The sequence below is a fragment of the Oryx dammah genome, unplaced genomic scaffold, assembly GCF_014754425.2.
Source record: "Oryx dammah isolate SB20612 unplaced genomic scaffold, SCBI_Odam_1.1 HiC_scaffold_22, whole genome shotgun sequence".
NCBI lineage: Eukaryota > Metazoa > Chordata > Mammalia > Artiodactyla > Bovidae > Oryx > Oryx dammah.
The window spans coordinates 61,018,441-61,036,004 of NW_024070206.1; the positions used below are offsets into that span (position 1 = coordinate 61,018,441).

The 17,564-nt window shown below is 47.6% G+C and overlaps 1 protein-coding gene across 3 annotated transcripts in view; it reads right to left on the reverse strand.

Annotated features, from left to right (window-relative positions):
* Nucleotides 1-17,564, reverse strand: part of SLC66A2 (solute carrier family 66 member 2) — a 45,503-nt gene that overhangs the window by 18,896 nt on the left and 9,043 nt on the right. For 2 of the 3 annotated variants that reach the window (XM_040264392.1, XM_040264393.1), the window contains one exon: nt 14,000-14,053. The exons of the other annotated variant lie outside the window; for it this stretch is intronic. In XM_040264392.1, coding sequence (XP_040120326.1) covers nt 14,000-14,053 — 54 coding nt within the window. The remainder of the gene's footprint in view (nt 1-13,999; nt 14,054-17,564) is intronic. 3 annotated transcript variants of the gene reach the window in all.

The window sequence follows — 17,564 nt, forward strand, 5'->3', positions numbered from 1 at the left end:
GGCGAGGTCAGCGTGAGGAGGGCGAGGTCAGCGTGAGGAGGGCAAGGTCAGCGTGAGGAGGACGCAAGCGAGGAGGGTGAGCTCAGGGTGAGGAGGATGGGAGCGAGGAGGGCGAGGTCAGCGTGAGGAGGATGTGACTGAGAGTACTCAGGTACTTGAACAAATATCTGCCCCCAGTCCAGGATGTCGGCGCAAGCCTGGACGGGGAACGGTGCCCAGAGAAGAGCCTCGCGTCACCCATGTCCGCCCGCCCTCCAGGGAGGGCCCCGGGGCTTCACCCTGGCTCCCCAGGCTGCAGGGCCCATGTGACCACCTCCCCTCTCTTGCTTGCTCCCTTCAGGCCATCTCTGTCTCCAGTCTGCTGGTCCCCGTCCCACCGTGTCACAGGCAGGTTCAGCAAAGCTGCTTTAGCCAAAAACATTCATCCACACAAATGCCAGAAACGAGGCCCAGCGAAGGTCAGAGGTCACCCCGTGGTGCTCAGCAGCACCAGCACCCTGTCGAGCCCCTCCCCTCAATGAACACCGAGGACAGGACCCCTCCCTGAGTCTACCATGACAGACATGCAGGGGAACACAGAAACCAAATAGTGGGGTTAGAGGGCGTCCCTGGGAGCAGGAGGTGCCCAGAGCTTGCCCGCCACCCGTCAAAGAGCTCAGTTACATGGCTGCCATTTGCCAAGTCTGCAAAAAGATCTATATTTACACAAAGAAGATACAAAGTTGTGTTTTATGTAACTAAACTCATTTGTGACAAAAAAACACAGCCTCAGATAAATCTAAAGAATTCCTTTTGAAACATATAGTCAGACGAGCCCTCACCCACTTTCTGCCCCCAGCACGACAGACAGAGCAGCTGCCTCCCCATCAGCCTGGCACCCGCGAGGGCCCTGAGCGGGCAAGCCAGGCCATGCAGGAGGAACCTAGAGCTGGCAAGATGCACTGCACGTGCTAGCTCCCAGGACTCAACGCTTAGGAACCTGCCTCCTCCGAAAGATTAGAGCCAAATAATTCACTTCAAGAGGGGCAACCCCAGTGGCTCAGTGGTAAAGAAGCTGCCTACAATGCCGGAGACTCGGGTTCAATGGAAAGATCCCCTGGAGAAGGGCATGGCGACCCACTCCAGGACTCTTGCGTGGAGAATCCCACGGACAGAGGAGCCTGGCGGGCTACAGTCCATGTGGTGGCAAAAGAGTCGGACAGGGGTCAACAGGCACATACAATGCGAGTACCTCAGCAACAAGAACATGGATGTTCTTACGGGGAGTAATTGGGATGAGCTGCAGTAATGAGCCTAATCCCTGCCGTTCAGGTTTACAGACCTTCAACCACGTGGGTCAGACTCCACACTCCAGACAGTACTCGGGCATCACAGCTCCCGATCACCACCCGACAGTCCCACCGCCTGAGCACCCACTGCTGCAGCTGTGACGACGGGGCGGTCACCGCAACCACCAGCACTGCTGGGACAACCCCCAGCAGTAAACCCGACTCCAGCGTGGAACCATCACTCGCCTTCTGAGCTGAAGCACAGGCCTGCTGGAGGACCACACCCAGGAACCAGCTGGCAGCCCAGGCGAGAGGGCAGGCGGAGCAGCGGGAGGCAGGAGGGGCCAGGAGGGGACATGGGTGTGGTCCCACAGCAGCACCAGGCCCCGCCTCTGAGTGAGGGCAGGGGGCCTAGAAACAGTTAGGCAACTTGCCTACAGTTCTATGGTTAGGTTTCAAGGGACCAAACAGACATGGTTTGAATAAATAACTCAAGGGTGTTTTCTCAAAGGGTCCTAAAGATTGTAATGAGACATCGTCATCAATAAGCATGAATTCCAGTAAAGGAGTAAGCCTGCCCAATTCAATACTCATTTGACAAACAGCACTCAAACAACAAGATTCAGGCCGGTTTGTGCCTCCAAGGCCAGCGTCACTTGGTGACCGCTGTGTGCCCTCCAGGGGTGCAGACAAAGCTCCCCGAGGACAGGAAAGGGCATGAGGAGGCAGGATCAGAGTTGGTCAGGGGGAAAGAGGACAAGTCACAATCGACTCCCATTTTCCGAAGCCTATCCCTGCCATATCTCAGGCAGAGAAACGTCTCTTTCAGGAACTCCACTGTGGACCACTGTTTCTGAGGTTCCAGAAAAACATACCAGTATCTGGGAGCGGCTGGCCCCTTCCAAGAGGATACATCAGCGAAACATGGGAGGAAGGAGAAAGAACCTTCACATGCGTTTTTACAATATTTATCACATATCCGAGACAAGAGAGGATGGCAAAGTGTGATGAGATCAAGAAGACCAAAAGCCCCACAGATGACCAGCTGCATTTCCCAGAACTAATCTTAAGCATGTCTAAAGCCCACAAAAATATTCAGTAAACTAAATTCACAATGTCTGACATCTGATCAAAACTGATCATTGGAAAGGGTAACCAAGTGGGTGAATATATATGACTTTTTTCTTATCATTTAAATCTTATTAATAGATAAGGCTCTCCTGGTGGCTCAGATGGTAAAGAATCCTCCTGCAGTGCTGGAGACCTGGGTTTGATCCCTGCATAGAGAAGATCCCCTGCATAAAGAAGGGAATGGCAACCCACTCCAGGACTCTGGCCTGGGAAATCCCATGGACAGGGGAGCTTGGTGGGCTACAGTCCATGGGGTTGCAAAACGTCGAACAGGACTGAGCAACTAGCGTGCGCACACACACACACACACACACACACACACACACACAAGACCAGGGACTACTTAAACAAAGAAGGACAATGCAGCAGGGGGTTTAGCACATGTAAAGCTAACCATGTAACAACAATTACACTAAGGTGGGCCGGGTATAAATAGACATGTGTGTTTCCACTAAGATCAGGACCAAATCAAGCAAGTTCGCTCTCATCACTTCTAATCAACACTGTGCTAGAGGCACTATCCAGAGCAATCAGGCAAGCAAAGGGGGGAGAGGAAGAAGTAAAATGATCCATATTCACAGATGACATGATCATCTTATCAAATATATAAGGGACCCATTAAAGCCCACGAGAATGAACAAATGAGCTCGGCAAGATTGCAGGCTATCAGGGCAACTTATAAAAGTAAACTGCATTTCTACATACTAGCAGTGAACAATCAGAAACTAAGTTTAAAAAGCAATACCTTACACGATACCATAAAAGATATGAAATACATAGGGACAAATCTGACAACTTGCAAGATGGGTACACTGAAAACTACAAAACACTGCTGAGGGAAACCAAAGAAGACACACGTAAGAGGAGAGCCTATGGAGCTCCTATGCTGGAAGTCAACGCTGTCGTGTCAGAGCCTCCAAGACCAGCCCTGGGTACAGTGATCTTCAGGGGGACTCACCCAGCATGCCAGCATAGTCCCAGCTGTGACACATGGCCACAGAACACACAGCTGAGTCAACGAAGGGAAAAGCAGGTGGGCAGTGCCCAGAGGACTCCAGCTGTGGCTTCCAGGAGCCTCTCCCTCGGATGAGCTTGATCCTCCAGCAACGGACAGTGACCAGGGGAGCTCATCAAGGCCTCCGTGCCCAGAGTTTTTACCGGGGGCTGGCCACGTGACACCCTCTGCTTAACACACAGTGAAATTGCAGACTTCCAGAAGGACAGCAGGTGTCCAGACAACTGAAGCACAGAGAGCACCTCTTGCCAATTCTGGGAACAATGGGAAGTCTCCTAAAATCTGAGTTCCCAGACATCACTCAGGGGCCTGCTGGGGAGGCAGGCCTCTCTAAGGACAGCAGCCCCAGCGTGGCTGTGGTAACGCCCTCTGCACAATCATAATAATTAGTCTCCCCAGATTATAGATTCAAGATAACTCCAACCAAAATCCTAGCATGCTTAATGTAGAAAGTGACAAATTGACCCTAAAAGCCACATGGAAAGGCAAAGCACACAGAACAGAGAACAAAGCTGGAGGACTAACACTACCTGATCCAAGCCTCAGTACCAAGCCAGTAATTAGGACAGCGTGATGCTGGCACAGGAACCAAAAAATAAATCAATTCATCAGAACAGAGTCCAGAAACGGACCCACACAGAGAGCGCTGACTTCTGACAGAGATGCATAGGTGATTTAGTGGGGAAAAAAGACAGTCTTTGGACATCCATACACAAAAGCAGTAAAGTTGAATCCATACCTCACACCAGAAACAAAAAGTAACTCACAGTTAATTAGATTACAGATCTAAATGTAAAACCTAAAACTACCAGGAAAAAAAACAGGGAGAAACCTTTGTGGCCTTGAGTTTGACAAAGATGCCTCAGATCTGACACCAAAAGCACAATCAACAACAGAACAAACTAATAAGCTGGGCTTCATAAAAAATTAAAAACTTTTGCTCGTCAGAAGAAATTACTAAAAGAATGAAAAGACAAAGCACAGACAGGGAGAAGATACTGCAAACCATGTAGCTGATGAAAGGACCTGTATCCAAAACATTAAAAACTCACAACTCAGTAAGAACAACTTTTAAAGGGACAGAAGACCTGGACACTCCACCAATGAAGATTATAAGGATGACGGACAAGCACATGAAAAGATGTGACAGCATTAGTGAAATGCAAAGTAAGACAACAATGAAATGCCACCACACACCTACCTGAATGGAAAAAAAATTTTTTTAAAAAGGTCCATACAAAGTATTGATGAGGATGCAAAGCAACTGGAATTCACACACTGCTGGTGGGAATGCAAAATGGTACAGCACTTTGGAAGACAGTGCAACAGTTTCTTTAAAAATTAAACATACACTTACCATATGATCCAGCCAGTCCACTGCTAGGTATATACCCAAGAGAAAAGAAAGCACATGTTCATATAAGACCTGAACGCGAGAGTTCATTCACAGTTTCATTTGTAACAATCAAAAACTGGAAATGATCCAAATATCCATCAACCAGTTAATAAACAGAAAACTTGTAATATAACCATATAACTCAACAATAAAAAGGAACAAACTGTTGATACACTCTACACCCTGGACAAATTTCAAAACAATTATGCTCAGTGAAAGAAACCAGACAAAACAGTATGTACTGGATGGTTCCAAATTCTGGTAAAATTCCAGTAAACGTGTCAAATTCTAGTAAATGCAAATGAATGGTGATGGAAAGCAGATTAGTATTTGGGGGAGGAGGGGGGGTCACAAAGAGGAAAACTGTGGGGTGACCAGCATGTTCACTGTCTTGGTCTGGGCGAACGTTGTACACAGGCCCAAACTGACCAGAGCTTCACACTTTGATGCACTCATTGCATGCTGATCAGACCTCAGTAAAGCTGCTAAAAGGAAACAGAGCTGCTTGAGTGGACAGGGAGTTCAGAGGGGCCTGAAGAGCAAGGGCAGGAGGACAGGCCCTCCGTCTTGGGAAGCCCACCCTCATGGCTGAGTCTCGAGAGCTGCACGTGGGCTGGATGAGACCTGGCGCAGCTTTATCTGCCAGTTCTCTGGGGCAAAGAAGGGGCCAGCTTCCTGGTCAAGGCCCTCCTGGGTCTCCCTGACCATCTCTGCCACTCAGGCTCTCTCGGGTGCAAGGACGGGCCCCGTGTCCTCACACGAGGGAACTGCCAGCATCCCAACCCTGCCCCGTCACAGCCCAGGGCAGTGGCCGCCACCAGCATTCTTGAGGGCCTCCACACCCCGCGACAGAGCCCCCGGCTGCCTCCAGACGGGCTTCCTCCAGGTCACAGAGCCGGGAGGGAACACTGCTGGAGCCCGTCTACCTCTCTGCCTCCTGGACTTGCAGGTAGCTAAGGACACTCCCAAGGGACATGCTCTCAACACATCCTCAGTGCACCGGCCAAGGACCAGGCAACCCTGGGGGGCCAGACCCAAGGGCTCCTGAGGACCTGAGTCATCCAACCACGGCCGGTACAGAGAGGCTGGGAGAGGAAGCATGAGTGCTGCTGCAGGGAAGACACACATGCCCCGGTCCCTCGGAGAGGACAGGACCAAGAGAGGCTCTACAGGACACCAAAGCTTGAGAGTCTACAAAACAAGCACCACTTACAACTCCCGGGAGAGAAGAAGTAAACATTGCTTTTGAATATATGATTTACAACAATAAGACAAACAACCCAATTAAAAAATGATAAGGACCCAAATAAACATTCCTCTAAAGACACACAAATAGCCAACAAGCACATGAAAAAATGCTCAACATCACGAATTGTAAGGAACTCAAGTCAAAACCATAATGAGATATCACTTCACACTTACTATGATGGCAAGAGTGAAAAGGACAATAGAAAGTCTTGAGGATGTGGAGAAACTGGGAACTTCATACACAGCTGATAGGAATGTAAAATGGTGCAGCCACTTTAAAATGCAGTCCAGCAGTTCCTCAAATGATAAAACGTGGAGTTACCACACAGCCTAGCAACTCTATTCCTATGTAAATGCCCCCAAAGAACTGAAAACCTTCTTGTTCACGTGAAAACTTCGCATGATTATTCACAACAGGACTATCCACAACAAGCCAAAAGGTAGAAACAACCCAAATGTCCATCACTGGACACATGGGTAAACAAAATGTGGTCCAGCCACACAGTGGAATATTACTCAGCCTTGAAAAGTAATGAAGTACTAACACAGGCTACAACCAGGATGAATCCTGAAAATGCATGCTCAGTGAAAGAATTCAGACACAAAAGTCTGTATTATTCCCTCACATGATGTGTCCAGAATAAGCAAAACAGAGACAGAAAGTAGATCAGTGGTTACCAAGGCTTGGGGTAAGGCAACTGGGTGGTGTGGGGTCTGTTTTGGGCTGATGGAAATGTTCTGTCATGAGATGGTGGTGGTCACTGCACAACACTGTGAATGTACTAAAAACCAATGAACTGTACACTTTCAAATTGTATACAGACATACATATTCACTTTAGAGAATATATTCTCTAATACTGAAGATAAAAATAGTTCTTTCAGACTTTAAGTTTGAGGTGCTGTCATTTGAATCCTGGACAATTTAAAATACATTTAATGACCCTTCTACCCATTAACTGTAACTGATGTGTTGTGGTGAGTTAAAACAAGTAGTAGGGAGAAAAAAGCAGGAAATTACATAAAGAAAAATGTCAGCTGAGGATAACACTGGGTAGATACAGAAAGCATGAAGTGAGACTTGCAGAGTTTAGTCAGAAAAAGTTAGAAGAACACAGAAGATGCTTAATAAAATGTATAGATCGCTGATCTGTAATCAGAAGAATCAAACATTTCTTATACTTCTTTAGGGATTCCTACGTCAAAGATTTTTTTTTATTAATAATTTTTAAAATAAGCTAAGAAAGAAGAATGGTCTGGACTCCCTCTCAAAACTGATTCTAGACCAGGCACAGGGGCGGGCTGACACCCTACTCCTGAAACAGAGCCACTCAGGTGACACCTTCCTCCTGGGCCGCTGGGTCCCACTCTGTGCATGAGCGGATGGTGCTCGGAGAACAGGGAGGCAGGCAGAACGCCGACAGGAGGATGCCCACGAGTGCTGAGGTGTTAATAGAAATCACCTCCCCTCCTCACTCCCCTGGCAAGCCCCCAGCTCAAGCGGGATGTGCTTTCTCCCCGGATGTGGTTTCCAGTCAGTGGCCCCAAAGGGCAAGTCTGGATGGCAAGGCACTCAGAGCTGAAAGAAGGTCCCAGGTGTGGGGGCCAGTCAATCAGCACAGGGCCTCCAATCCACCCAGCTCGCCTGCCCCTGAGCTGCCGCTAAAGATGCCTGGTGGTGACCAGCACATCCCTGAAGCTTCCCAATTATGTAAACGTGGAGAAATCCCCACCTGGCTGACGGAAGGTCTGAGGCTCCCTGGATCCACAAAGCCATTCCTTCCCTGCTCAGTCCAATCACTTCTGAGTTAAGAAGCCATTTGCTATCTGAAGAATCTGTACCTGGAGCTTGCATCCTAGTGGCAAGAAGGGCTTGATTTCCTATCGAATTGTATTTTTATGCTCCAAACGACTATGTAAGAGATTTGGTCTCAAAGGATATAGACCGGCCACCGATGATGCTGGAGCGAGCAGCAGCCTGGAGAGAGGGTGGCCGCCCTTCCTGCCCTGGATCAGAGCGATTCCAGCAGCAGCTCCAGCCACGCGGCCACCTGGGGATGCTGCAGTCGGCCTGCCGCTTTCCTCCCCAGAGAAAACCAGGACCAGCGAATGAGAGGGCACCCCGGGTCAGCGACGGTGACCTGCCCCAGGCCCAGGGTCCACTGAGGATGCGCACGGCTGGCCTGGGCCCCTGTGCCCCCAGGGATGGTCCGGTGGGCTCCCCTACGTGGGCTCTGCTGCAGGAAAGTGCAGCTCCGCGGAGCCGACTTTTAAAAAATCACAACCCCCTGGCCAGTCTCAGTGGACAGCTTCAGGCTCTCAGATCGTGAGGACACATAGCAAAGAGAATGGTCTGGGGTCGGCATGGGCTGGACCTCTGACCCTGGCGATGTGGAGGCCTGGTTGCTGCCGCCGGGCAGACTGTGCGTCAGACCCGCACGCTTCCCGTCTCCGGCGGGGTACAGCCGCCCCGGGCCGCAGCTGCCCCCTATCCTCGCGCCCGCCCTGCCCATTAGGCCGAGACCCAGTTACCTGCAGACACCAAGGGACCCTCGATCCAGGCCGCGTGGCCCGTGCGCCCCCGTGTGGCCGGCCCGCCCTGCCGCTCCCGGGAACGCGCGCGCGAACGACCGCAGACACAGTGGCGCGAGCCCGGGGGCAGGAACCCCAGCACCGGGGACGGGGTGGGTCCCCACGTGCCTGAGGCTGTTGTCAAAATCAACAGAGCAAGCAGCTACTGGTCAGAGTGTCAGACCCCACCACTCCCCAGAAGCTTAACAGGGGGACAAAGGAGCGTCTAGGTCAGCTCCTGGCACCCTTAGGCCAGGTCACTAAACACAGGGACAAGCAAACAAGCCCCCAAGTACAGTGGGGTCAGTATCTGGAGTTGCTACAGTATTTTACCTAAAATAGCCAGTTTTCAACAAAGTATGGCGAGTGGCCCATACAGAGAAGAAAAAAAAGGAAACAAATTACTTTTTAAGAGACAGAAGAACCATTAGACTTGGCAGAAAAGACTTCAAAGCAGTCCGTAAACGTTCCATTAAAAAAAAATTAAAGGAAACCACACATAATGAATAGAAGGAAAGGCTTCCTTGGTGGTTCAGTGGATAAGAAGTGGTCTGCCAATGCATAGGACAGGGGTTCAATCCCTGATCAGGGAAGATCCCACATGCCACAAAGCAACTAAGCCGGTACACCGCAACTACTGAGTCTGCGCTTCACAACTACACAAGCCACCGCAGTGTGAAGCCCGCATACAGCAACGAAGAACCTGTGCAGCCACAAATAAATGAATGTTTTGTAAAACAGAATTAAAGGAAGTATACTGATGATGTCTTATCAAATAGAGAATATCAATAGAGAGGCAGAAATTACTAAAAAGAACCAAATGAAAATTCTGGAATTGCAAAGTCCAGAAACTGAGGTCAAAAGACACAATCTTAGTGCACAACAGCAGAGCTGAGTTGGCAGAAGAACCAGCAAACTTGAGGGCAGATTGATAAAGATCATGCAGTGAGAATGAGAAAACAGAATTCTGAAAACTGAACAAGACCTCAGAGACACATGGGATAGCAGTCAGTGCACAAGTGTGTCACGTGTACCTGGGAGGAGAGGAGGGGAGAAAGGAGAGGAAAACAGCCAAAGACATGATGACTAAAAACTCCCGGATAAGATGGAAATATCAGTCTACACACCCAAGCAGCTTCACAAATTCCAAAAAGGGTAACGCAAAGGGATCCACACCCTCACACATCGTAGTCAGCCTGCTGAACGCCAAAGGAGAAACCCTTGAAATCAGCAAGAGAAGGACTTCCCTGGCAGTCCAGAGGTAGTCCAGTAGGACTCCACACTCTCACTGCCGAGGGCTCAGGTTCACTCCCTGATCAGGGAGCCAAGATCCCGTAAGTCATATGGCATGGCTGAAAGAGAAATTAGCAAGAGAAAATGAAAAACATATTTGAAATGCAGCAAAAACAAACAAACCCTGTCAACCAAAATTCTTACATTCAGCAAAACTCTTTTTTTGGCTGGCCATACAGCTTATGGGATCTTAGTTCCTTAATTAAGGACTGAACCCAGGCTCCAGGCCCTAGGCAGTGAGAGCAGAGTCCTGACCACTGGACCACCAGGGAATTCTGCAAAACATGTTTTTAAAAAGGGCAAAACAAAGACATTTCCAGATAAAAAAGATCTGGGAGAATTTCTTGTTAGCAGACCCATCTTATAGGGAATACTAAAAATAAATTATTCATTCTGAAAGAAAGGACCTCAGGCAGTAATTATAATCCACTTGAGAAAAACAAAAAGCATAGGTAATGGTGATCATGTAGGTAAAAGGCAGTAAAAGTATGTATTTCTTCTCTTTTTCTCTTTTAATTGATTAAAAAATCAAGTTAGTATAATTTTAAAGTAGCTTTTGGTAAGATGCACGTCATAAGCTTTGGTGTTTGAGTCAAACACCGAGCAAATAACACAATATAATGTGATACAATGTAGTGCACTATTATATATACACATGTGTGTATATATATATATATATTTAAGGCTTACTAAAGGAATTAAAATATTATACTAAAAGTGTTCACTTAATACAAAAGAAAGTAATAAAGAAGGAACAGGTGGAGGTTAGGGTAGATGGAAGGACAGAAAGCAGAAAGTGAAATGACGAGTGTAAATTCAAACATAGTGACATGAAATGTGAGTGAAGTAAACAATCTAATCAAAGGCCAGAACTGCCAGAATGAATTTTTTTAAAGATCCATTATATGCTTTCTACGGAGAAGGCGATGGCAAGCCACTCCAGTGTTCCTGCCTGGAGAATCCCAGGGACGGGGGAGCCTGGTGGGCTGCCGTCTATGGGGTCGCACAGAGTCGGACACGACTGAAGCGACTTAGCAGCAGCAGCAGCAGATACTTTCTACAGGAGACATACTTTAGATTCAAAGATATAAAAAATAAGTCAAAAGCACAATGGAAGAAGATATACCATACAAACAGCAATCACAGGAGATCTACAGTGGCTATACTACTATCAGAAAAAAACAGACTTTAAACAAAACGATCACTGGAAATAAAGGAAAATTTTAGAATGATAAAAGGGCCAATCTATCATTAAGATAAAACTATACACATACACACCTAACAACAGTGCCCCAAAATATAAAAAGCAAAAACTGACAGAAGTGAAAAGAGAAACAAATAAGGTAGTTGGAGATTTCAATACACATTTTTAGCAACTGACGTAACAACTAGACAGAGGAATAAGGAAAGAGGAGAGCTGACAACACTACAAAACCTAACCAGACGCTCCTCTACCCAACCTGATGAGTAGAACATACGTCATTCACAAGTGCACATGGAACGCTCTCCAGGAAAGACCATTGGCCAAGCCATCAAACAAGCCTCAATTTAAAATGACTGGAATGATAACAAAATATTTTCTCCAACTACAATGGAATTAAATTAGAAATCAATGCATGTATGCTATGCATGCAGGCTAAGTCGTTTCAGTGGTGTCCAGCGACTCTATGAACTATAGCCTGCCAGGCTCCTCTGCCCATGGGATTCTCCAGGCAAGAATACTGGAGTGGGTTGCCATGCTCTTCTCCAGGGGATCTTCCCAACCCAGGGACCAAACTGGCATCTCTTAGGTCTCCTTCATTGGCAGGTATGTTCTTTATCACTAGTGCCACCTGGGAAACTCCTAGAAATCAATAATAGAAGGAAATTTGGGGGATTTATTAATATATGTGGAAATTAAACAACACACATAAGTAACAAATGAATTAAAGAAGAAATCCTGAAGGAAATGTAAGAATATTTTAAGGCCAATGAAAATATACCAAAACTTACAGGATGCAGTGAATGCATTACTTACAAAGAAATTATGGTTATAAAAGTTATATTAAAAAAGATGATCAACTATATGTCAATAAAAAAAGAAGGAATATCTCAGATCCATAAATTAACCTTACAGCTTAACAAACTAAAAAAAAAAAAACTAAACCCAAAACAAGCAGAAGGAACGAGATAATAAACACTAAAGTGGAAGTAAACTAGGGACTAGAAAATAGAGAAATATCAACAAAACCAAAAGTTGGCTCTTTGAAAAAAATCAATTAAATGCATGAACATTTAGCTGCAAGAAACAAAACAAGATGGAGAGAGAGAGAGAGAGGAGACTCGAATTACTAATGTCAAGAGTTAAAGAGAGATCATTACCACTAACTTTACAGAAATAAAAAAGATTATAAAAACAATATATGCCAACAAATAACAGATTAATTGGACAAATTCCAAGAAAGAATTTCTCTTGAAACTAACTCAGGAAGAAACAGAAAGTAAGAATAGATTTACAAGTAAAGACTGAATTAGTCCTTTTAAACTTTCCAAAGAAAGCGCAAGCCCAGATTGGTTTCACTGTCTGATCCTACCAAACACTCAAAAGAACTGATAAACCTGAAGCAACTGCTGAAGAAGCCCCTGGATCTGTTGCACTGTACAGCGAGTACAGTCGTAACCATCAGACTTGCCAGGAGACTCAAAGTGATCATCCAACCATCAGACTTGCCAAGGGACTAAAAGTGATCATCCAACCAGCAGACTTGCCAGGAGATGAAAAGTGATTGTTCCAACCATCAGACTTGCCAGAAGACTCAAAGTGATCATCCAACCATCAGACTTGCTAGGAGACTAAAAGTGATCATCCAACCATTAAAAAAAATGGTAAAGATGTAATGTGATAGAGGTATTCATTACCACTACTTGGCTATTATATCACAGTATATAAATGTGTCAGCATGTACCTTTAATTTACCTGTCAAATATATTTCAATTAAAACACTTAATTAATAAATAATTAATAGCAATTCTTTACAAATTCTTTTAAAAAATAGAAGAGGAAGGAACGCTTCCCATTTCCAACTTATTTCATGAGACCACTTCTGTCCTGACACTAAAATCAATTATCATATGAAGAAGGGGGAAAAAAAGGAACACAACCTAACACTAGCAAACAAAATCTAGTAACTTATAAAAATGATTATAAATCATGATCAGATGAGATTCATCCCAAGAATGCAAGGTTGGTTCAACATACAAAACTCCATCAACATAACATACTGTAATCAGTAGAATAAATGACAAAAACCACATGATCACCTCAACAGACACAAAAGGCATTTGACAAACTCAAATATCTTCTCCTAATGAAAACAAACTCAGAATAGAAGGGCACTTGCTTAGCCTAATATAGGGCTTCTTTATAAAATCCGTAGCCAACACCATACTCAATATCAAGAAGGAAATGCTCTCTCACTATGACCAGTAACCAGACAAGCACATCTACTCTCCTACTTCTGGCCACAGTAATTAGTTAAGAAAAGAAATAAAAAGTTTCCAGATTGGAGAAGAAGGAGTAAAACTCTCTATCTGTGGATGACATAATCTTGCATACAGAAAATCCTCAACTATCCATTAAAAAAACTATTAGAATGAATGAGTTCAGCAAAGCTGCAGGCCCCAAGATCAATATGTGAGAATCAATTCTATTTCTACAAAGTAACAATGAACAATCCAAAGTGAAAATTAAGAAAACAACTCCATTTACCATAAAATCAAAAAGAATAAAATACTTTGGAATAAGCTTAACAAACAGAATTCCAAAACTTGTGTTCAGATAACATGTCTTTCTTTTTACCTCTCTGCATCCTTCCCCCATTAACACACACAGAAAATGGGTAGGTTTCTAGTGGTTACTTCATGCTTGAAAACAGCAGGCTGTGTTAGTTAGCTGGCTGGAGACGTAGCCACGCGGGGTGGGTGATGCCCATGCAAGGAGAGGATGTGGCACGGGTGGGAGTGGAGACAGAGACAGACAGAGCTAGAGCAGGGAACGGACCCGGTGCTCCAGGGGTGGCGCATGCTGCGTGGTACATACCCAGAAAGGACTGCCCGGGGGGGACTCTGACTTCTCCATCTTTATTATCTGCAGCTACATTTAAAAAGAGAAAGAGAAAACAGAAAGGAAGAAGAGACAAAAACAGACTGGTTTTAACACTGGTAAGTCCTTGTTGCATTTCTTTAAAAAAAAAAAAATTGGAACAGAAGACAAGCTTTTGGTTTCTGTGCATTAGGAAATCCACTTTGTGAACTATTTTTTTCCAAACCTGTCCTCTTTCAAAATAAGTCCCTGGGACACAGGGGAAAAATGAAACGTCACCAAATCTCACTTAATTTCTACGGTCGGAGGTGCTGATGAGATACAGCAGACCCTACTTCCACTTTCCCCCAGAAACTCATCTGGACACAAACCCTGGCTGCAAGACAGCTGTCCCAGGGTCCAGACTCTTCAGAACAAAGCTGTTTCCTGAGGGCACTTAACACAACACCCACCGTGAGCAGACAGCTAGTTCAGCATGTGAACCTGCCCGCCCTTGGATATCACATCAAGTCAGGGAACAGGGCTGGCAACTGCCCCCAGCAGTGGCCCACGAAGGACCACTGCCAGCCACCTTGCCTTCCCCCCCCCCCCCCCCCCCCCTGAGACTTCCCTAGACTGGGCCACCCCAGGACAACGACGGACTGACCAGAGGCCCTGAAGACCACCAGAGCTCCTCCAGGGGGTTTCCACCTGCAAGTGGAGCTGAGGATGGCGGTCAGGCACCAAGGTCAGAAACAAGGCAGAAGCAAAGGCAGGAGCAAAGGTCATGGGTCTGTACTAGGCAATGAAAACTACCCCAAACTGGAAATTTTTCAAGTAATCAGCTAAAAGCAAATACCAGCCTTTCTGTCTATACCGGGGGACAGCTGATACTGCTCAGGGAAGAGCTGGGGGGATGGAGGGGGTGGTTCATAAACTAACAGGAACCACTGTCTCCTCTCCTTACCCCTCCTCCCTTCCAACACCCCCTTCTGGACTTTCTGGGTTCTAAGCCCCCAGAGTTGGTCTGACTCGCTCAGCTTTTTGCTTCTGTCTTTGATTTAGACCAAGTTCACCATTAATGGGCACCTCCTCTAAAGATCAAAGTACCAAAAGAGGGAAGAGGGGTAAGCTACAGGACAGGGCGTTCCACTCAGCCACTTATGGGCTTGGGCGCAAAGCTGCCCTTCTCTCTCCCGGCTTGATCCCGCTGAGCTGACAAGCAGAGCTTCACACCTGCCCAGCAGAACCATCGAGCGTGGCCAGGTGCAGGGCTTGGGGTCAGCCAGACACACACCCTGGTCAGGGCGGCCAGCAGCAAGCTGGGTGGGAAGGTCACATCCTGTGCACAGCGTCAAGCGACCTGAGGTTTTTCGGCTGGAAAGCAACATGATCAGATCTACGTTTTAGAAAAACACCTTCACGTAGGACAGATGGAGGAAAGGGCACTCTGAAGCTGAGAGACACTGGCAGTGTTTTGTGATCACATGCCCCCAGATCTGTACTGAAGACACACCAGGCACCAAGCTTCAGAAACGACTGTAACGCTTCCAGACCACACTGCCCTCAGAGCCTGCACCCCCCACTAGGAGGAGGGCCCCTGCCCCCTTGACTCAGGGTGGGCCTGAGGTGCAGGTCGGCAGAAGCAATGCTGTGTGATTTCCAAGACCAGATCTTTAAAAAGATGCAGTGTCCACCCGGTTCTTCCCAGACACTCCTGTTGAGACATGGCTCCACAGTGTGAGGAAGGCCAGTTCTCAGGAGGAGCCCACGTGGGAGCGTTCCAGCAGAGCCCAGCTGAGGTCCAACCGACAGCCAGCATCACGAAGACACAACAGTGAGGAGTTAAGAGAGAAACAGAGAGAGGGTGGGAGAGGCAAAGAGAAAGACCCAGAAACAGAGGAAGACCCGGGGAGGACAGGCAGAGGCAAGAGACAGTGAGAGAGCAAACGGCCCAAACTGCAGAGTCTGGGGTGACAGTGTCCTTTCCTGTCCCCAAATTTGGGGCCCACCTGTCGAGCAGCCACAGAGACAGGAGCCAGAGACGACAAAGCAGAAGTTTCAGCAGGGCTGAGACAGGACAGTCAGCCCTGGGGCAGCCAGAGGACAGGACGGTGCTTGACAGACAAGAGGCAGCTCTGCAAATGCCCTGGGGCACTCTGGTCCTCAACACAGTTTGAGACTCACTGCTGGGGGCTACGTGTGGGAGGGGGCGGAGGTGGACAATGGCTGCAGCGGAGAGGTAGGGGGCCCAGGGCCCACGAGGAGGTGTGTTCATGGTGGTCCAGCAACACAGGAACAGAAGACCCTAGGTCAGTACCGGGCAGTGGGCTGGACCGAAGCAGGATTGTACCCTGAGGTCCAAGGACACAAAGGAGCCCCTGAAAATGCAGAAGAGTCTGTGGATAAGCATCCTCCTGGGAAGGGGGATCCTCAGCTTTCGTTCTTGGGGTGGTACGCGATTCTCCCCACCCAACATTTTCTTCCAGCTGGACTAAGCTATAACTACATACCATAAAAAGTTCACACTTCGAGTGTGTTTAGAACATTCGCAGAGTCCTGCCACCACCACTACTACAGAACTCTAGGGCTTTTATCAGCTCACAAGGAACCCTGTCCTCTTCAGCAGTCAGCCCATCCTCCTCTACCTCCCAGCCAATTCCACCAGAGTGCTGAGACTTGGGGCAAATCTCAACTGAATTCACTCAGGTATCTGGCTGCTGGCCCACTCACTGGGAGGCACTCACTGTTTCTAGTGACTGCACGACACAGGCATCTGGCAGGAGGGACGTGTGACTCTGAGGACCCCGTTTAAACAACTCAGCAGCCTCGCTGTTGGCACGACCTCAAGACGGCACCCGCCGGAAGCTGAGAGGGAAGCGAGCTGAGAATGGCACTCCGCCTCCTGGAAACCTCCCTGCCCCACCCACTGGGGCCCCGAAGAACCCCGATCCAATAGCCGTCCCAGGGGCCCGGACTGGGGCCTCCAAGGCCATGTCCAGACCAGGTCTGGGGCAGGAAACTGGACAGCGAGCTCAGAGCATCTTGTCACAGCAACGTCTGCGGTCCAGGGGACCACCATGCCAGGGGCAAGAGCCAGAAGCAGAGGGTCCTAGGCGGGCAGCTGGCCACGAGGGGCAATGGGACTTCTGTCACGTGAATCAAGGGGTAAAGTAAAACAAACACACTCACCACTGCAAGGTGCTGGGAACTGATTTTGAAAAGTAAATAAAGAGAAATATGGAAATCACCCCTGAATTGCAAGGACTGATGCTGAACCTCCAATACTTGGCCACCTGACGCGAAGAGCCAATTTGTTAGAAAAGACCCTGATGCTGGGAAAGCCTGAGGGCAGGAGAAGGGGACAACAGAGGATGAGATGGTTGGATGGCATCACCGACTCAATGGACGTGACTTTGAGCAAACCCTGGGAGGTAGTGAAGGACAGGAGGGCCTGTCATGCTGCAGTTCATGGGGTCGCAGAGTCAGACCTGACTTAGTGACTGAACAACAAGTGAGCATTCACCTGCCTCTCCTTTATAAATCAAACTGTTGAAAGGCTGAGCAGCATTCACGGGGAAGT